The sequence below is a fragment of the Podarcis raffonei genome, chromosome 12, assembly GCF_027172205.1.
Source record: "Podarcis raffonei isolate rPodRaf1 chromosome 12, rPodRaf1.pri, whole genome shotgun sequence".
Lineage (NCBI taxonomy): Eukaryota > Metazoa > Chordata > Lepidosauria > Squamata > Lacertidae > Podarcis > Podarcis raffonei.
In genome coordinates, this window is record NC_070613.1 from 10,772,518 (window position 1) to 10,790,328 (window position 17,811).

The 17,811-nt window shown below is 44.0% G+C and overlaps 1 protein-coding gene across 1 annotated transcript in view; it reads right to left on the reverse strand.

Annotated features, from left to right (window-relative positions):
- Window positions 1-17,288, reverse strand: part of RHEB (Ras homolog, mTORC1 binding) — a 28,736-nt gene extending 11,448 nt beyond the window's left edge. The window contains exons 1-2 of the mRNA XM_053410144.1: window positions 16,967-17,288; window positions 570-641 (exon numbers count right to left, since the gene is read on the reverse strand). Coding sequence (XP_053266119.1) covers window positions 570-641; window positions 16,967-17,018 — 124 coding nt within the window. The 5' untranslated portion in view covers window positions 17,019-17,288. The remainder of the gene's footprint in view (window positions 1-569; window positions 642-16,966) is intronic.
- Window positions 17,289-17,811: the final 523 nt, after the last annotated feature.

The following is a 17,811-nucleotide window of genomic DNA, read 5'->3' on the forward strand; positions in this document are numbered from 1 at the left end:
TGACCTCCAGTCTTAGGTTAAGGCTGTGAAACTTATTTCATACCCATTATTCAGTGCTTTTTTTCTAGAAAAATAGGTGTTGTTACTCACCATGCAGTTGTTACAGTGAATGTCAAACTTTTTAACGAACAACAACAAGGTGCTAGTACTGCGTACCCTTGAGTACATCCTGAAAAAAAGCACTGCATATATTTCTGCAGAGCTGAACTAGAAAGACTAGCCTTAAAGGCTAGCAGTTATATTAACTTTAGATCCAACATAATTTCAAGCTCATAGGTCTCATTTCCCAAAAGGCTGCAGAGAAGTGTTGCTTCTATTCCTTCTTTGCATATGTGATTTCTAAACCGACTTTCTTAAAAAGACCGACTGGTTTACACCCTAGCTTCTCTATAGAAAACTGCACTTTATGAAGTTCTGCCTCCGTTAAACATCCAACTTCAGATTAAATAATAAATCAATGAAGCATAAACTGCTTCAAGCTCTTTGGAGGAAAAGTGCATGTGTGGGCAAAATGGATTAAGGCAACTCAGCTCCCCTTGCAAGTTCAGAGAAATAGTTCAGTTACTTACTGTTCTCTATGGTAGGATCATATGAATCAACGAACTGGCCTTCCACAAACTGAATCGTCAACGATGATTTCCCTGTGAAGAAAACAAGGCAAAAGCTAACAGTGCTGCACATGCGGTTAATGACATTCTGTCACCAAACACAGAAGTTTTGCAATTTGTTTTATTTTGTTTTAAAGAGCTGTTTAGGTGATCCTGACTACACTGCGTGAGTCTGCGTGAGAGACAGACAGTGTCTGACTCCCTCCTCCTATACCATATCTGTGTTGTAATTGAATTGAAAATTGATTGATGATAACTTTTTCTCCCTTTGAACTGTAGCGCATCATGCCATATCAACAAACTGTTCTTCAGATTTTCCTCTGCTAGGATCTACACATTATGGCTTGGCTTGTTAGTCACACCCATTATTTGCAGCTACTTCCATTACCCTAAAACCCAAGGAAGTTAGCATCTTTTGCACACCCTAGAGAGTAGGTTACTGCCATCCCATTTGGTCACGCTGTCACTTCTGCTGTAAAGCAGCAAAAATATCAATAGGCATTAGAATTAACAGCCCTCCCTCACATATATCCAATGCAGGTTTTCACAAGTGCTATGGGAAATATGTATAGGGGTGAAAATATAACCACGGCCTATTAAATACTGAAGCATTGCTCCAAGCTTCTTTCAAACTTTCAACACTTGAGTTCTGAAGATGTCAATCTATCTAAAAAAGAAGATGTTTCATATGGTGAACATATGCCTGTGCCAGGCAGCCATCTTATTTCCACGTACCACTTATTACCATTAGAATAACTTAAAATAAGATACTCTCATTGTTCCATGTGAAACCAGAATGATTTGCACATAAGGTGATCATGCATTCCCCCCCTTAACTGTGACAAAAGTCAATGTGCCAATCCTCTTGTCTCTTTAGGAATATTATGTTTGCATAAAAAAAAAAAACCACACACAAAACACAAAAAACCCCACCACCCTGACATCTTCCACGAGAGCAAAGCCTGTGACATACATAGTTATTGCAAACAAGGATGTTTCCAACCCACTCCCATCCCGAACCTTCCCAGTAGACACTTTCCCTCCCCGCATTCCATGAATGGAAAGTACTATTATTATATTTATTAGTCACGTTCCTCACAAAAGTGACCCAAAACAAACCGATTGTAACAAGGGGGCAACAAATATGTGGAACATTTCAAACTAAGGACCAAAAGCCTGGATAAAAATGAAAGGCTTTGCCTAACACCCAAAAATGAAAGAAAGAAAGAAAGAAAGAAAGAAAGAAAGAAAGAAAGAAAGATGTTACCAGGCATGCCTCCAAGTGGAGATCATTCCACCACCCACCAATGAAAAGGCCTGTTCTAGTGTTGTCATTCTCCAGACCTCCCATGGAGGGGTCACACAGAGAAGGGTCGCACATATACCCATCAGGGAGGGAATCAGCCTCTGTGCCAAGACACCCACCTCTGTGCCCCTCCTGGCACACAACATACTTAATAGGCTGATCTGGGCCTGTCTGTCTCCATTGTTTGAGGGAACTCTCTTGACTGTTTACTTTGACTTCAACAGATCCTGTGAATCTGCCTGCATGGAACAAGGATGCTAATGTTTTTTATAAGTCATTGAACTAATCTATTTATTTATTTAATGCATTTTTATCCCACTCTTCGGCTGAAAAAAGGCTTCCAGAGTGGCTTACAAATGTCAGTGATGAGCCAGTCTCTGCCCTCAGGCTTACAACCTCCTAGAAGATGCAAAAGAAAAGGGATTAGGAGGGATGGAGAGACTGCATTAGAGGAAGGATTAGTTGGGAAATTACTATTTTCCTTTTATGCAGTTTCTGATATATCTTACTCCATTGTATTGCAATGTTTAATAAGTATATTGAATTAGAAGTCTGGAGTTGATTAAAGAGCTTTACCCATACACAGCCTCCTTCATGAGCTGATGGCTGTGCCCAATGCTACTTGGATCCTGGAACAGAACTAATTCAGGCCTGCTTCTTCCCGTTAAAGATACTGTTAAGTCTGAACTCCCACGTATTCAGATGAAGGTCACTTCACACCGAAAGTAGGGGTAGGAAATCTCTGCCCCACAGCACAAAGCTGACCCACCAGGTCGCCCTATTTGGCTCACGAGGCCATTTTCCCCAGACTATGCCCCACATCTGATACCACAAGTAAAAAAACCTGACAAAAGCAGGATTGAATGCACTTGGTTCCCATCTCCCTCTATCACTATGGGTTAAAGATCTGGGCCCAATGGGCCATAAAGGTTCCCCACAACATCCCAAAGGCTTTACTTTATGCTGTGCCCCGCACTGTTAATTATGGATTTTAAGATACTGCGACATGAAGCACTGGGGAGCCAGTGCTAAGCAAAATGTTAAGAAGCCTGCCATCCTTCAGGTCCTTGGAAAAACTTTCTTTTTGAGATATAGCTGTGCCTTTTTCTGCACTGCAGTGACCCCTGTCTACATGAAATAGTTGCTAGCACCTGTCTGATGTGTTTGCCAACGGCAGGCAACATAATCCTAAAGCAAAGATCACAAGGCATGGTGGATACTTTGGGGCCCAGGCTTGTATTTTTTTAAACTACACACCACATTGTAGTTGCATTTTGTAAGCATTTATAGCTAGTAAACAGGTCATCTGAATTAAAAATGAAACCAACAACTTCTCACATGGCAGGAAGAACCAGACGCACAAATATAGGGTGGGGGACACCTGGCTTACTAGCAGTACATGTGAAAAGGATCTAGGGGTCTTGGTGGATCACAAGCTTAACCTGAATCAACAGTGTGATGCAGAAGCAAAAAAAGCTAACACTATTCTAGGCTATATCAACAGAAGTATAGTGTCCAGAGATCAAGGGAAGTAATAGTACCACTCTATTCTGCCTTGGTCAGACCACACCTGGAATACTGTGCCCAATTCTGGGCACCACAATTTAAAAAGGATGTTGACAAGCTGGAATTTGTGCAGAGGAGGGCAACCAAGTTGATTAAGGGTCTGGAAACTAAGCCTTACAAGGAGCGCTTGAAGGAGCTGGGTATGTTTAGCCTGGAAAAGAGGAGACTGAGGGGAGATATGATAGGCATCTTCAAGTATCTTAAGGGCTGTCACATGGAAGAGGGAACTTGCTTGCTTTCCCACCAGTCTGGTAATTCTAGATATGCGTTACTGTTGCAAAAGAAGGGCCATAAGCTCAGTGGGGTTAAACACCTGCCTTACATGCAGAAGGCCCCAGGTTCAATCCCTGGCATCTCCTGGCATGCCTGCGAAAGACCCCTGAAATCCTGTACAGCCGTGGACAAAACAGAAAGCACTGAGCTATAAAGACCTGACTCAGTATAAGGGAGATTCCTATGTCTACAGAAAACCTTGTATTGTAAACTGATTTCACGTTTCAGCTGGGCAGAAATATTCCATTTGATGGGCACAGCAAAATTCCCGCTGGTCTAATTATAAAATGTTTTCAAATGTTGCTTTCGCCCATTTGAACTGAATCCAATTTTTCATTCACAGGCGTTGTAGTACATAGTAAGGGAACATTTGAAAGCAAACCAGCAGAAATCCAGATAGCAGAAGGCCGGGGGCGGCATTCTATGGATGATATAGGGATAGCAAAAATCCAAGACCAAAACATTCTGCCAATCACATTGGTAAAAAGTGTGAAGCCCTTTAAAAAACCCCCAAAATAACCCCACTAGAGCAGAGATGGGAATAATGAATTATAATATGTGACAACACAAGTTCAATTACCTATTCAGCAGCAAGCAGACTAAATTAACATGAAAAAAATGTTCATCATTTAAGAAGTTGCCAGTTATGCAACGTTCAAGCTTCCGGGCTCCCTGCCAACCAAGTGTGGGCAGGCAAGCAGCATGCTTGGCTATAGTTCAGGGCTGGCCAAATGGCACTGGAATATATTGCAAAATTGCAGTCAGACAGGATAAAGCACAATAGCTCCTGACTACTTTCACGTTTGAGTGGGAAGAGGGAAAGAACACTGTTATGTGCAAGTCTAAAATGTCTGCCTGTACCAAGACTGTTGGCGTGGCTTGTCTTCTTCATGTTAGGCTGCCATCTTCGAATCAAAACTGCAACAACTCTCAAAGTTGCTTTAAATCCATATTCAGCAACCAGTGTTCGAAACTCCCACTGTTCTAGGCGCATTTTGTGAAAGGGAATTTCATTAGTGTGAGCAGTTTCTGAGCTCTGGGTGCAGTACTGTGCCTAAGATTTCGGATTAAAACTGCAGAGTGGAAGGAAAGGAGGACATTTTCCTGCCTCCTCACTTCTAGCTACTCTCTGAAAACTGGAGAAGAGACCCACTTAAGAATATTAAGAGGGGTGGGCAGGGGAAGGACTAGACCATGTGAAAAATGAACATAATATTTTAGCTGCAGTTCATTCATTTCCAGCTCTGTATTGTTATAAAAAAGTGTGCCTAGACATTCCGTTGTTGTGCCCAGAACCTATTTTTAAGGTGCCATTTAGCTCCTAGCTTTCATATCTCAGCTTCTAACACTGTCAGTGACTCACCCTTTATAGCATTTAGGGGAGTCCAGGAGGGTTAAAGTAACTGGACAAGTTATTTTCAACACTTTTTCGTTGTTGTTCAAGAACCCACCGACAGCAGACTAATCAATATGGCTAGCTTCACCCAACAATCCCGCTCCTCCCCCAGCAAACAAACCTCACTGCAGCCAACTAAAACCACCAAACATGCCCCGCCCCCTTCAACCTCTCTATCAAGGAAATATAACAAGTGAATAGAAAGAGACCCTTCCCAAATGATGCTGACACAAAACCCCACACATACAATAAGTAAAAGAATATAAGTTTTACCACCCCATTCCCATCTGTTCCCTTTTCTTCCCCAACCTTATACTGTATACAACACTAAAGTCTCCCAACAAATGTAATCAATCCGTAGAAAACACAACCTGATAAAGAGACAATGCACATACTTTTGTAAACCATGAAAATCTTTAATATTTTTTTTAAAAAAACCGCATCAAAAACTGTTCTTGTTAAAAACTGGTGGAAAGAAGGAAGCAACCGAGTCCATATTTTTGTCTTTAATCTTTTGGAGTTGTAAGCAGAAGTACTTACACCCCTTCCTATAAAACATGTATTCAAGTCTCTATTCTGATTCAGCTGCTGGTGGACTTGAAAAGAGTTTTGAAGTTACAAAAACTAAGGCTTCGAGGTAGGATTCAACAGAAAGCATCAACAGAGCATGCTTAGATCATTTTCAGAGGTATGGATAGCATATGCACTATGTATAAACAACGTGTAAAAAGAAATTTTTTGGATAGACTCAATACTGCCTCGATTTGAAGTCTTTTTCTGTATATTGTGGCTGTAGCAGACAAGGAGGGGGAGAGAGAGAAGGTGCCCTGTGGGTGTTCTTCTTCTTTACACTTCCCTGAGGGCCAAATTTAACATGGCTCTGCTTTCTCCTCAAGACCATCCTTCCCGCTTGCAGCAAGCAGCGTAGCCATGAGGGAGGAAATTCTGGCACTTCCTCCTCCTGCGTTCTCTCGCATTCCCATGCACTGATAGAAGCTCCAGATGGGATATTTCTAAACTTCAGTGGTTTGTTTTGAAATCTACTTCAAAGTGCTAACTATTCTGATGTTGTGCTTAGTGGTCTATAATTGTCTAGGTTCTCAGTGAACTGCCTTTTCCCGTTATCTCCCTTCTCCATAAACTATAAATAACTCTTGGATTAATAAGTACACAGAACTGAATTTCATAAATTAATCTTAAGCGCCTTTAAAATGCTAACATTCTGTAGCATCCCTTTTCTTGTTAGTGAAGCTTAAACTATTAATAATAATAATAATAATAATAATAATAATAATAATAATAATAAATTTGCAGAAGCCAAAAAGAGCACAGAGCTATCCCAACTGCGCTCAACAGATTTAAAGTGGTGGGACAGGCACCTCCAATGGTATGATAATAGAAGAAGTTGTGACAAGAGAAGCAAGTTTGCTACTTTGCTGCTTGCCAAAGACCAGGGTGGGAGACTCAATCTGGTCATTGGGCCGAATCCTTACCTCCTCCACAGGTCAACTCCAGCAGGTAGGCAGGGCTGCCCACCTATCAGTTACCTCACATTATTAAATCTGTGTCCAGCAACACTTGGTACAGGAGCCGAGACCCAACCTGCCTGTGCACTGTCTTGCCAGAGTGGTACATACTCTGGTTATCTCCCGCTTGGTAACTGGGAGTGGCCACCGCGACCTAACTCCACTCTGAAAGGATCGGCATTGGCTTCCAGTACGTTTCCAGGCACAATTCAAAGTGTTGGTGATGACCTTTAAAGCTCTAAACAGTCTTGATTTTGTATACCTGAAGGAGCGTCTCCACTCCCATCATCCAGCCCAGACACTGAGGTCCAGCTCTGACGGACTTCTCGATAGTGGCACCCGCCCTGTGGAACACCCTCTCATCAGATGTCAAACAGATAAATAACTATATGACTTTTGGAAGACATCTGAAGGCAACCCTGTACAGGGAAGTTTTTAATGGTTGATGTTTTATTGTGATTTTAAGATTTTGTTGGGAGCCGCCCAGACTGGCTGGGGCAACCCAGTCACATGGGCGGCATATAAATAATAAAATGATGATGGTGGGCAGTGACAACTTCAAAGGGGCTGATCAACTGACTTGTACTTACATTGTACCTTCAAAAGGCTCATGATAACTGCCATTTGGCTGACTGGTATAGAGAGCAAGCCTCATTGGGTGAACTAGGGAATTCCCAAAAGCAAATAGCCTGTCTCCCAGTGGGGCTCACTGCCAGGGAGCAATCAGGAGAACACCTTATAACACGGGTGTCAAACACAAGGCCCGCGGGCCGAATCCGGCCCGCCAGACCTTGTCATGTGGCCCGTGTAGCCGCCGCCAGCCACCAGCCTTCACCTTTTATTCTCGCTTTTTTTTTTGACACAAGAAAGCCGCCTCTTCAGCGCATGTGCGGCAGCCTACAAGCCAGAGAACGTCTGCCCTCTAGCGGCGCTGGCCGTTCTACACAGGAAACCTCCACTTTACATGCATTCAGGAAACCTCCACTTGTTTTTATATTGAGCGCATGCCATCCTGTGATGTGACAGATCCAACGGCTGCCTGAACCCTTCTCTCCTGTACTGGAAGTCCTACAGATACAACCGGCCCTTTGAGGGTGACCAAACTGCTGATGCGGCCCCCGATGAATTTGAGTTTGACACCCCTGCCTTATAAGCTCCCAACTGCTGTTTTTCAGCCATATCTTTACCTGCCCCACCCCTGATGTCATATGTGACATGGGGCAGATGGGTGTGGATTTTGAGAAAACAGCCTCACAGACCTCATACTGCCTGACTTAATTAGGCCTAGGGACTGGGGGTTTAAGGTAGCTCTGGGTCCACTGCTAAGTCATTACACATCATATAAAATGGAAATATTGAAAATAAGCGCTGAATACTTCAAGCTTAGTTTTATTTTTGCCACTTCTAGTCTTAATGCTATCATACAATCTCATGAAAGACTATTATGTTAAACCTACTTTCAAATTTAACCCTTGCCCCCCTCACGGGCCAAACAATTTCTTATGAAGTATGACCCCCCCCCCAACTTCTCTATTCTTGTTTCCAAAATAACTGCTCTTCAGTTTGAAGAGCCACCACACTGGACAACATAACAAGATTATCCATATCTCCATCGAGATTTATACCCTAAGACAGTTTTGCTTCCAGCAAACCTCCTTCTGTCAGTTAAAATCCACTACAAGATTAAGAAGGAAGTACACTGGTCTTCTATCATCAGTCTGCCAACATGAGCTATATTTTTCATGTTCCTTGCATGCAACTCAAAGGGAAGTGGCAGTACAGTAAAATGGGCAAAGAGAGGAATGTCTAGAATACTGGCCACAAATTAGAATTCAGAATGTCCTTTTTTATAAGAAGTTTCTAGTCCTCATGGTCTTAGAGAACAGTTTACTAAGGTGCAGGCAGGGTTTACTGAACATTCACAGGCAGAGTTCAATGGGGTCTTCTGGTCTGGGAAAAGTGCTTGATGTCCTATAGAGCAGCGAAGCCTGTGCAAGTGTAAACCCAAAATAATGATTGCTTGTAATCCTTAACTGGAATGCTGAATGCCTCTTATAACTTCATCTGCATATTATACTATAACGTTGACACTTATAAGCAAATTTCAGAAATGCTTGATTCTTACATTTTAACAATTTGGAACTACTCTCTGATGACTAGTGGCAGAGAAGACCTAAGGTCCCAAATTCACGTGACAATAATTTGGTGGGCTATCATACCAAGTAAATTAGGACCAGTGGGTCACCAAACCAAAAAAATTGGGAATCACAAGTAGAGTTAACAAGATTTTCCCAGCACCCCTATTTCTTTCTCATTTCCCATCTCCGTGCTGCTCCGACTTCTAATTTCAAACATTCTTCTATTGTTGACAGTTAATGACCTGAATTTTAGATACCTCATGATTTTTTGCCTAGGTTTAAAGAGGCAACTGGTTGGGGGGGGGAATCAATTGCTGTCCCTACATAGTCCCCACCCCACCTTTTGGTACATGCCTCCAAATGCAGACCATGAGCTGGAACAAAAGTTAATTGATCTTAGATTCATAGAAATGTAGAAATGGAAGTGGACCCCCTGCAATGCAGGAATATGCTGCTGTCCCATATGGTGATCGATCCTGCAACCTTGGAATGATCAGCATCTCACTCTAACCAAATGAGCTATCCAGGCTGCATTATCTAAATAATATTTAAATGTGTGTACTCAAAATCAGGTAATGGTTTGGAGTCACTCTCATGAAAGGCTTACCATCCCCTTCCCTGCCTCCTGAATCTGCAAGGGATTCTTTTTTGTTTTTAATACAGTTGTTTTCTGCAAGATCTCTTCTGTGAAAAACAGCTGATTTGGTTTTAAAAAGGGGGAACATACCCTATCAGCTGATGGAAGCAAACTGGAAGTAGGGGGTGTGGTGACAGAAATGTCGCCAGAACCGCCCACAAAATGCACTTATGTGTATTCAGAGTAACAAGTGGTTTTATACTGCATTTAATTCCCCTTTTCGGATTTTTCCCAAATCTGCGTTTATTGTTGAAAAACTGCAGGCAGCCAATTGGCTAGGGGGAAATGTCATGTTGAGAGCACATACACACAAAAAGGCACATGCTGCTTCAAATTCACATTAAGTTCATGTATGGATGAACCTATAAACACAACAGTTCACTTTCCCAGCAAAGAAAACTGCAAACAAACTCTTGAGGCTGCACTGAAAGATAGCTGGAAATCTGAAGTGGGAAGCTGCACAGTTGGAAGTAAGCAATATGGTAGACCAGGGTGGTTCAACCCGTGGCCTGGATGTGGCCTATGATGGCTTTTTTGGCAGCCCTTGGCAATGTTAAAGAAAAAAATAACATAAAAGCCTTACCTTAAAAAGGTATTTTTTGTGTCATGTGTTATCAACATAAGCACATACATCTGTTTGTGTGTTAAAATGTGTTTACTAATTAAATAATATATTTAATTAAATACACAATTGATAAATTTATCATAATTGTGCCTATTAAATAATGATAAATCTATTGCAAACACTTTAATGAAGTGTGTTGCCCATGGATTCTGTGTTGAAGTACTCTTGTGGCCCTCTTGGTATGAGAAGTTGGACTGGCCTGTGAGTGCCCCTGATAGCCCACACACTTTTTCTATGGCAGGGGCAGGGAACCTGTGGCCTTCCATATATTGATTGACTCCAGCTCTTCATTAAAAGTAATGGATGGCTAGTAAGAAAGCCAATATTTGTGATCCCAGAGGGTATCTCAAAGTAGGCCTAGCACACCTCCAAGATAGCTTTCTCTCCCATCCACAGCCTTTAAGATCAATGTGTCAAACGGTACAATATCTTCTGAGCACCGTATTATAATGAAAAGGTTACATAAATGTTCAGTACCTGCCCCCAAACTGTGAGACACCCTCATCCTTGAGATCAACAGTCTCTGACTGAGATGTGCTGATCCTGCATTTGACACACAAAGTTAAGTGGGCAGGTGTGTATGTGTCTAATTTCAATATAATTCAACTATCTATCTCAGACATTCTATTTTTAGTGTGGCCTCCCACCTGCACCACCTTAAACAGTTACTTAATCCAAGCCATTTGAGGCACGAATGAGGACAGAAATTGAAGTAAATGAGGGGTGGGAAAACCCTCTCACCATATTCCTGTAGGACCAGCAGTGTCTGGAAAAATTAGGCATGCCTTCCTTTGGCAGGAGTTATCAATGCAAACACATCAATATCCCTGTTTAATGTGGTCCCCAAAGCAAGAGCAAGCACTGAAAACAGGCTCTAAACTGGGAGCCTCTTTGCTCATTTTGAATACTAACAGAATTTTAAGTTCGAAGTTGCATCACTTGATTTATAATCTAAATAACAGCCGTGTTTTACCTCACAAGGGAAATGCAGCATACAGCATTTCAGGCAAGGTACTATATATTCATCAGCTAAGGCCAAGCATTCACATACACGCAGTTATATTATGAAAAATTATGCAAAGAAGCTGAAGATATTTGACTTCCAATGTTTAAGGTAGCTCTGAAAAATAAATCAATTTTGTCGGGATTTACTGCAAAGGTATGCCAAGTAAGATATTGCAAATCAGCCTTAGAAAGTGCACATTATTCAAATACACAAAACTGGAAGGTCAGAGCTAAGTTCCATTTGACGGTGTCAAATAGCTTCATAGTACGAGCCAAAAATATTTGAGGCTTCCACAGCACAGAGACCTAAGATTCAATTACATCAGTGTCTATATTTGTAGACTATGCATTGCATTTAGGAAACTGATATTTATATAAATACAGGAAGTGTTAAAAGGAGTTGGTGACTGAACAGGGTATCCTATGTAAATATGTTAGCAGCTTGACTGTTTTAAGTATTGTTGAGAGTGAGATGAGAAAAAAAAGCTCAGAAATGCAAACCAGGCAACTCAGGAGTTAATTCTAGCACAGTGTCCTTAAACAACCCTTCCAGTGGCTTGATATTACAGTCAAACATGCTGCCTCTAGAGTTTACTGCTACCATTAACAAGTGCATTGCAGTAAGATTTGCCACTAGACAGGCAGGAATAAAATGAAGCTTTTAATTAAAGCTGGCATTTCAGACTACTACTGAGGAGCAGCTATCCTGCTTAAGAACAAGATCTGGATTCAGCAAATAGTGAAGACCATGACCAAAGAATTGTGTAAAACTGCATTTCAGCAGCTGTTTCAATGACGTGATAAAATATTTGGCAACTTTTAATTGCAGATTGTCCTTGTGCGTTATGATCATTCCCCCATCCATGTTTGAAAATGTGTCTAATATTTAAGCACCCATAACTAAAATAACTAAGAAAAGAAACTCACACTAAAGGCATAGAATGCAACACTACACTAGCATAAACCAGTCTTTTTTTAAAAAAAAATACCCTAGCACTAATACCTTAAGGTACAGGTGGTGACCATTTTGCATGGGGGTTGTGTTCTTGGCCCCCGTGTGTGTTGGTGGAGCATTTATAAGCACGTTCTGCCCTCTTCCGGGTCCCAAAGGACCCACGTGATGGCGATCAAATGTCAACTGAATGCATCTAAAATGGTTGCCGCTTGTATATTAGTGTTTATAAGGCTAAGCCAGGGGTAGGCAACCTAAGGCCTGTGGGCCAGATGCGGCCCAATCGCCTTCTCAATCCGGCCCACAGATAGTGTTTTTACATGAGTAGAATGTGTGCTTTTATTTAAAATGCATCTCTGGGTTATTTGTGGGGCATTCTCCCCCCAATATAGTCCAGCCCATCACATGGTCTGAGGGACAGTGGACCGGCCCACGGCTGGAAAAGGTTGCTGACCCCTGGGCTAAGATATGGATCCTCCATAGAGCCCTTCTGCACCTGCCTCTCCCCAGATGAAACTTTGAATGCTAGAAGAACCCCAGCTCATATTTCCTGCTTTTAGGGAAGGAGCTTCCTGTCTGAAATGCTGTAAAGCCGCTGTCAGTCAGTGTACTGAGCTGGATGGCCAATGGTCAGACTCTGTCCTGTGTACTTCACCTGTTTGTGTGCAAAGGTTTCAACAGGAGTAGGCCTCCTTCAGAGAGTTCTGTGGGCCATTTTCAGATCAGTAAGCAAACAAATATTGTAGGATAGCTATTTTCAGGCAATCCAAATGATTTAATGAATTAGAAAGTCTACCTTTACTTTCCTAATCTACTTTGTTCACCAGGTACTTTCTTTGCCTTATACCCTTGCTAGCTTGAGCCTTATACAAACAGGCTACCTTACACCTGAATTATCTTTGCCATACCAGCCTGTAAAGTCCACACATGTAGGGCAAATTCTTGCATTCAATTACAGACTGATGCTGATTGTTTCCTTGGTCACATTGTATGAACAAGCTACATTTTTGTTCTTCTATTCAGGCCTCTCTATACAGTGGTACCTCGCAAGACGAAATTAATTCGTTCCGTGAGTCTTTTCGTCTTGCGAGGTTTTTCGTCTTGCGAAGCACGATCAGTCGCAACTGCACCTCTTCAAGCGGTTTTAAGAAAAAGGAAACAAACTCGCAAGACGTTTTCGTCTTGCGAAGCAAGCCCATAGGGAAATTCGTCTTGCGAAGCAACTCAAAAAACGAAAAACTCTTTCGTCTTGCGAGTTTTTCGTCTTCCAAGGCATTCGTCTTGCGAGGTACCACTGTAATCTTTGTGCCAGGGAAAGAAATGGAATTACAACAACTGGAACTTGATCCAGGCATGAAGAAAGCCTTGAGGTATGCCTTTTTCACACTGAGAAAGCATCTGAAGATTTCTGAAACCAAAGTCACTGTAAATTTTACAGTACCGGAGAAGCATGTCAATGTTACATCTGCTTTGTTCTATTGCATTGCCTTGATTTCCTCTTCATTCCCAATAAAGGTGGAAAGGGGAGGGAAAAGGAATTGCTATGGTAACAATTCTATGACACTAACTTGACAACCATTCTTCCCCAAAGTATATGAAGAAAGATACAGCAGGTGAGAACTTTATAAGGTTGTACTGTACTTGGAAACTATTTTAACAAGGAGTTAAGGTTCTGGACTGCACATATCATTTTAAAGATCCCACTTCAAAACAAGGGTCTGATTTTAGCTAAACCACCTGTACTTTCTGCCGGAGGGGAAAGTGTGTTTCTTTCACTGAAACTACTAAAAACGCCTGCTTCACTGAGTAGATATGAAAACCTAACCTCAGTATATTTTTCCTTAAATAATTTCCACACTTATTTAATTTATATTCCACCCTTTTCTCCCAAGGAGCTCAAAGGTACATGGTTCTCCTCCTCCTCATTTAATCCCCACAACACCACTGGGGTAGGTTAGGAAGAGAGGTAGTGACTGGGCCAAGGTTACCCAGTGAGCTTCATGATGGAGTGGGGATTTGAACCTTGGTTCTACTTCAACACTCTAACCCAGGGATTGTCAACCTGGTCCCTACCGCCCACTAATGGGTGTTCCAGGATTCTAGGTGGGCGGTAGGGGGTTCTACGGCACAAGCTGAATCCTCCTTCCATTGAGCACTGGTGGGCGGTAAGGCAATTTTACCATCAAGAAAGATGCATTAGTGGGTGGTAGGTATAAAAAGGTTGGCTACCCCTGCTCTAACCACTACATCATTCAAGCTCTCCTACAACAAAAAAGGCCCTATAAACCAAAGTATGTTTCAGCGCCACATTTCCAAGCATTATGGCAGTCATTACGAGAAATGAAGCTGGAATATAAGAACCTGCCCATTTAAACATTTCTCTTATCTACATTATACAATAAAACTTAAATAAAGATTAAACACCCAGAAAGTGTACTGTGAAAGTGAACATGAACAGCTCCTCAACTTTGGACTCCTCCCACCTTGTGTTGGAAATAACTTATTTTACACACTATGACTTAACACTCAGCTGGTTTACACTGTGGATGCTGCTACCCAGTTTGTTTATATAGCTGGACTTTGAAGCCCTTTTTCCACCCACCTTGCTCTCTAACATTACTTTTGTTTACAACAGAACAAAATATCTAAAGAATGCCATCATTTCAGCATTTAAAGGTCCATGGACCTTTAGGGGCAAAAGCAGAGAGCACAGTGTTAAAAAAGGGTTAGATTCCAGCTTTAAATGACCTATGATAGTGCTGTTTAGATTGGTGAGCAGTAAGTGGATGGAAAGTGGGGCATCCCAAAGCACTTGCTACATGTTTCAAGCAAGCAGCTGGGTGGCAAACTGTTCGGGTGACTTACTCATGTAACAGAAGACCTTTACTAAACACTCAAGGGTTTTTTTGTGTATGACAAGGTGGCAAACCCAGGTTTGCTGCCAAATGTGCACTCAATGGGAAGCTGTTGCCAATCACAGCTTCCAGACAAATGTTATTTGTACAATGATACACATGTGAAAACACCTGTGTTCAAGTGCCCATGTAATTAACACTTTGTTTTGTAGGTGTGCACCATAAAAGATGTGATGAGTCCCCAATGCAGCTTTGTCAGCTGTAGAAGTGGCCACATGCTCTTTGCCCTCAAATGTATTTTGAAAGTGACCCCATTTACCTGACAAAGACCAGGTGTCCACTGAGCTTTCTAATAGAATCAAATACATACTATTTAATATACTCTAGCACTTGCTGTACAGTAGCCAATAAAAAACACACACATACAGTCACACCCTTTACTATGTGTTTACCTGTCCCATCATCACACCTGGAGGAAACAGTCAGAAACCAGACAAGCTGCTAAATGTTTGAGCAAGCAAAATAAAAGAAGTTTGCCTAATCCCTGAAGTTGATTTGGGCCTCCTTAAGGAGGCAACTGTTAGGAAAGGGAGGCTTCTTTCAGAGACATTCCCCTGCACCTCCACTACATGTCCTAAGTAAATTATAACTTCATTTTCAATTACTCCACAATAATTACTTTCTAATATTACATTTGAAAAACCTGGCCAATGATTTCGGGAGACTTATTTGGCAAATCCTGAGACCCCCCCTAATCTAAACTACTTTAAGCAAAGAAGTAAAATGATTTACAAAGAGCGAACTGAAGTTAATGTCTTTTATATGCAGAAATTGCACCTGTGATTAGTTTCAAACCACTACCAGCTTTCTGGGGAATTCTGCTTGAATGAGTTTTACTCCCTATGAAAGTCCTTTGGTGTAGAAGCTAAGCAGGTCTATAAAGTATGTCCAAGAGACGGGACAAAGCCATAGTTATCTTCCTCACGGGATCAGACCAAGAAAATTGGTGAATGGTTTTAGTAATGCATCACTTCTCTTCCTGTACAGTATCCAACACATTGTTAACATGCAATAAATCCACAATAACTGACCCACATAGCAATGTAGTTTGAGGAAACAAAACTAAAATTGGTTAACTTGCACTAACGCTTTAGCCACACTGTCATCTTCAGACCAGGATAATTTGCAGAACCGAATGTGCAAATTATTTCCACCAACTCATTTCCACCAACTCATACCAGTTTCCAACTTTGGGGAGGGGTGGAGGGAAAAAACACAAGAGCCCACTTTTCTTAACGCGGTGGGTCACCGGAAGCGAATGCTCTCAAAGACCAAATGTGTGGAGCGGCAAGAAGAGATTGTCACTCACTGTTAGCGGCAGCTACAAAATCATTATTGCGAAAGCGCGATCTTGGGTATGCGGTGCCAGGCGCAGTGGATGGGAGTGGACATCTGGGAGCTGCCCCGGAAACCATCATTACCCGTAACCACGCTTTGCACGAGGAAGGGGGGTGGGTTGGTAAAGAGATTTCACGTCAGCCTGGAGCGGGAACGGTGTTCCCCGCGAGCCAGACCGCGGAAGATTAACAAGTCGCCTCTGCAGACGCGGGAAATGCAAAACGGCCGCTCGGAGCCTCTCCGGAGAAAACGGCCCCGGGAGTTGTGAGGCATCTGCCCCGGGTGCACTGCGTGGGGAGCCCGGCGAGGCTAAGTTACGGGGAAAATGCACACAGACACGCGTGCGAGGCCACCGCCACACGCTTCCCATCCCCGCCAGCACGGAAAGCAGGCAGGGCAGCAGCCCGCCCGGAAAACGGCTGACAGGCCCAAGGCGGGTCGTCGTCGTCGTCGTCCTCCTCACCTGCGACCGGCTTCGAAGGCGGGCTGCCCCCTTTCGGCCGCCAAGCCACGAGGCGGGAGCGGCGCGCACGTCCGCCTGCGGAGCCTCAACTTGGGCCGAGGGCCGAAGGCGGAGGCCGGGCGCGCCCGCGTGGGGGGCTTGAGAGAAGCGCCCCGGTCTGGGGGAGCCCCTCGGGGCCCGCTCCCCGCACCCTCCACCCGCCTCAGGGAGTGACTCACCGACGCTCCTGTAGCCCAGGATGGCGATCTTACGGGACTTGGACGGCGGCATCTTTTCCCCGCCGGGCCCCGAACCACATCAAGGGCTCCGGCCACGGGCGGGCGGGACGAGAGGGAGAACGGGAGGCGCTGCTCCTGACGAGGAGGCGGAGGCGGAGGCGGCGGGCGGCCTTAGGTGGGGCCGGCTGGGGACAGGTAGAGGCGGCAGGGGGCGGCAGCGCGCGGCATGCAAGGCGGCGGAGGGAGGGGTGAGGGGAAGAGACGGACCGCGCGGGACTCGCTGACTAACTGAGAGGCACGGCGATGCGACGGCGCCCGCTTCACTCACGTGACAACCGCCGTCCTCGGCCGTCTCCTCCTCCGCTTCCTCCCCCTTCACCCCCCTCCCGCTCGCGCGTGCGCGCATCTTCGCCTCAGCATTCGCTCGCCCACGTACGGCCGCCGTCGTGCGCGCTTGCGTCACGGGCGAGGGAGAGGTTCACCGTTGGACTGGCAGGCGGGCAAACGGCCGAGCCGAGCTCGCGCTGAAAATTTCGCTGCGTCATCCTTCCCTCAAGGGGGTTGCCCCGCCTGGTTGTTTGGCTCTGGCTCTTGGCTCTGGCTCGTTCTCCCGACCCCGCCCACTCCTTTTCACCTCCTCAGGAGGGGCAGACGTTGGTTGGATATATCGGCTATTTTTTGTTGGTTGGCGGAGGGCGGGGCGGCGGCGGCTTTGCGCGCGAACGGGGCTGCTGATTGGGTCCCCTGATGACTCGCTGCTATTGGCCAAATCCGAATGGAAGGTGTGGAAGGGTGGAGTCGCGGGGGTGGTCTCTCCGGTGATTGGCAGGAGATAGCGGAGCGGC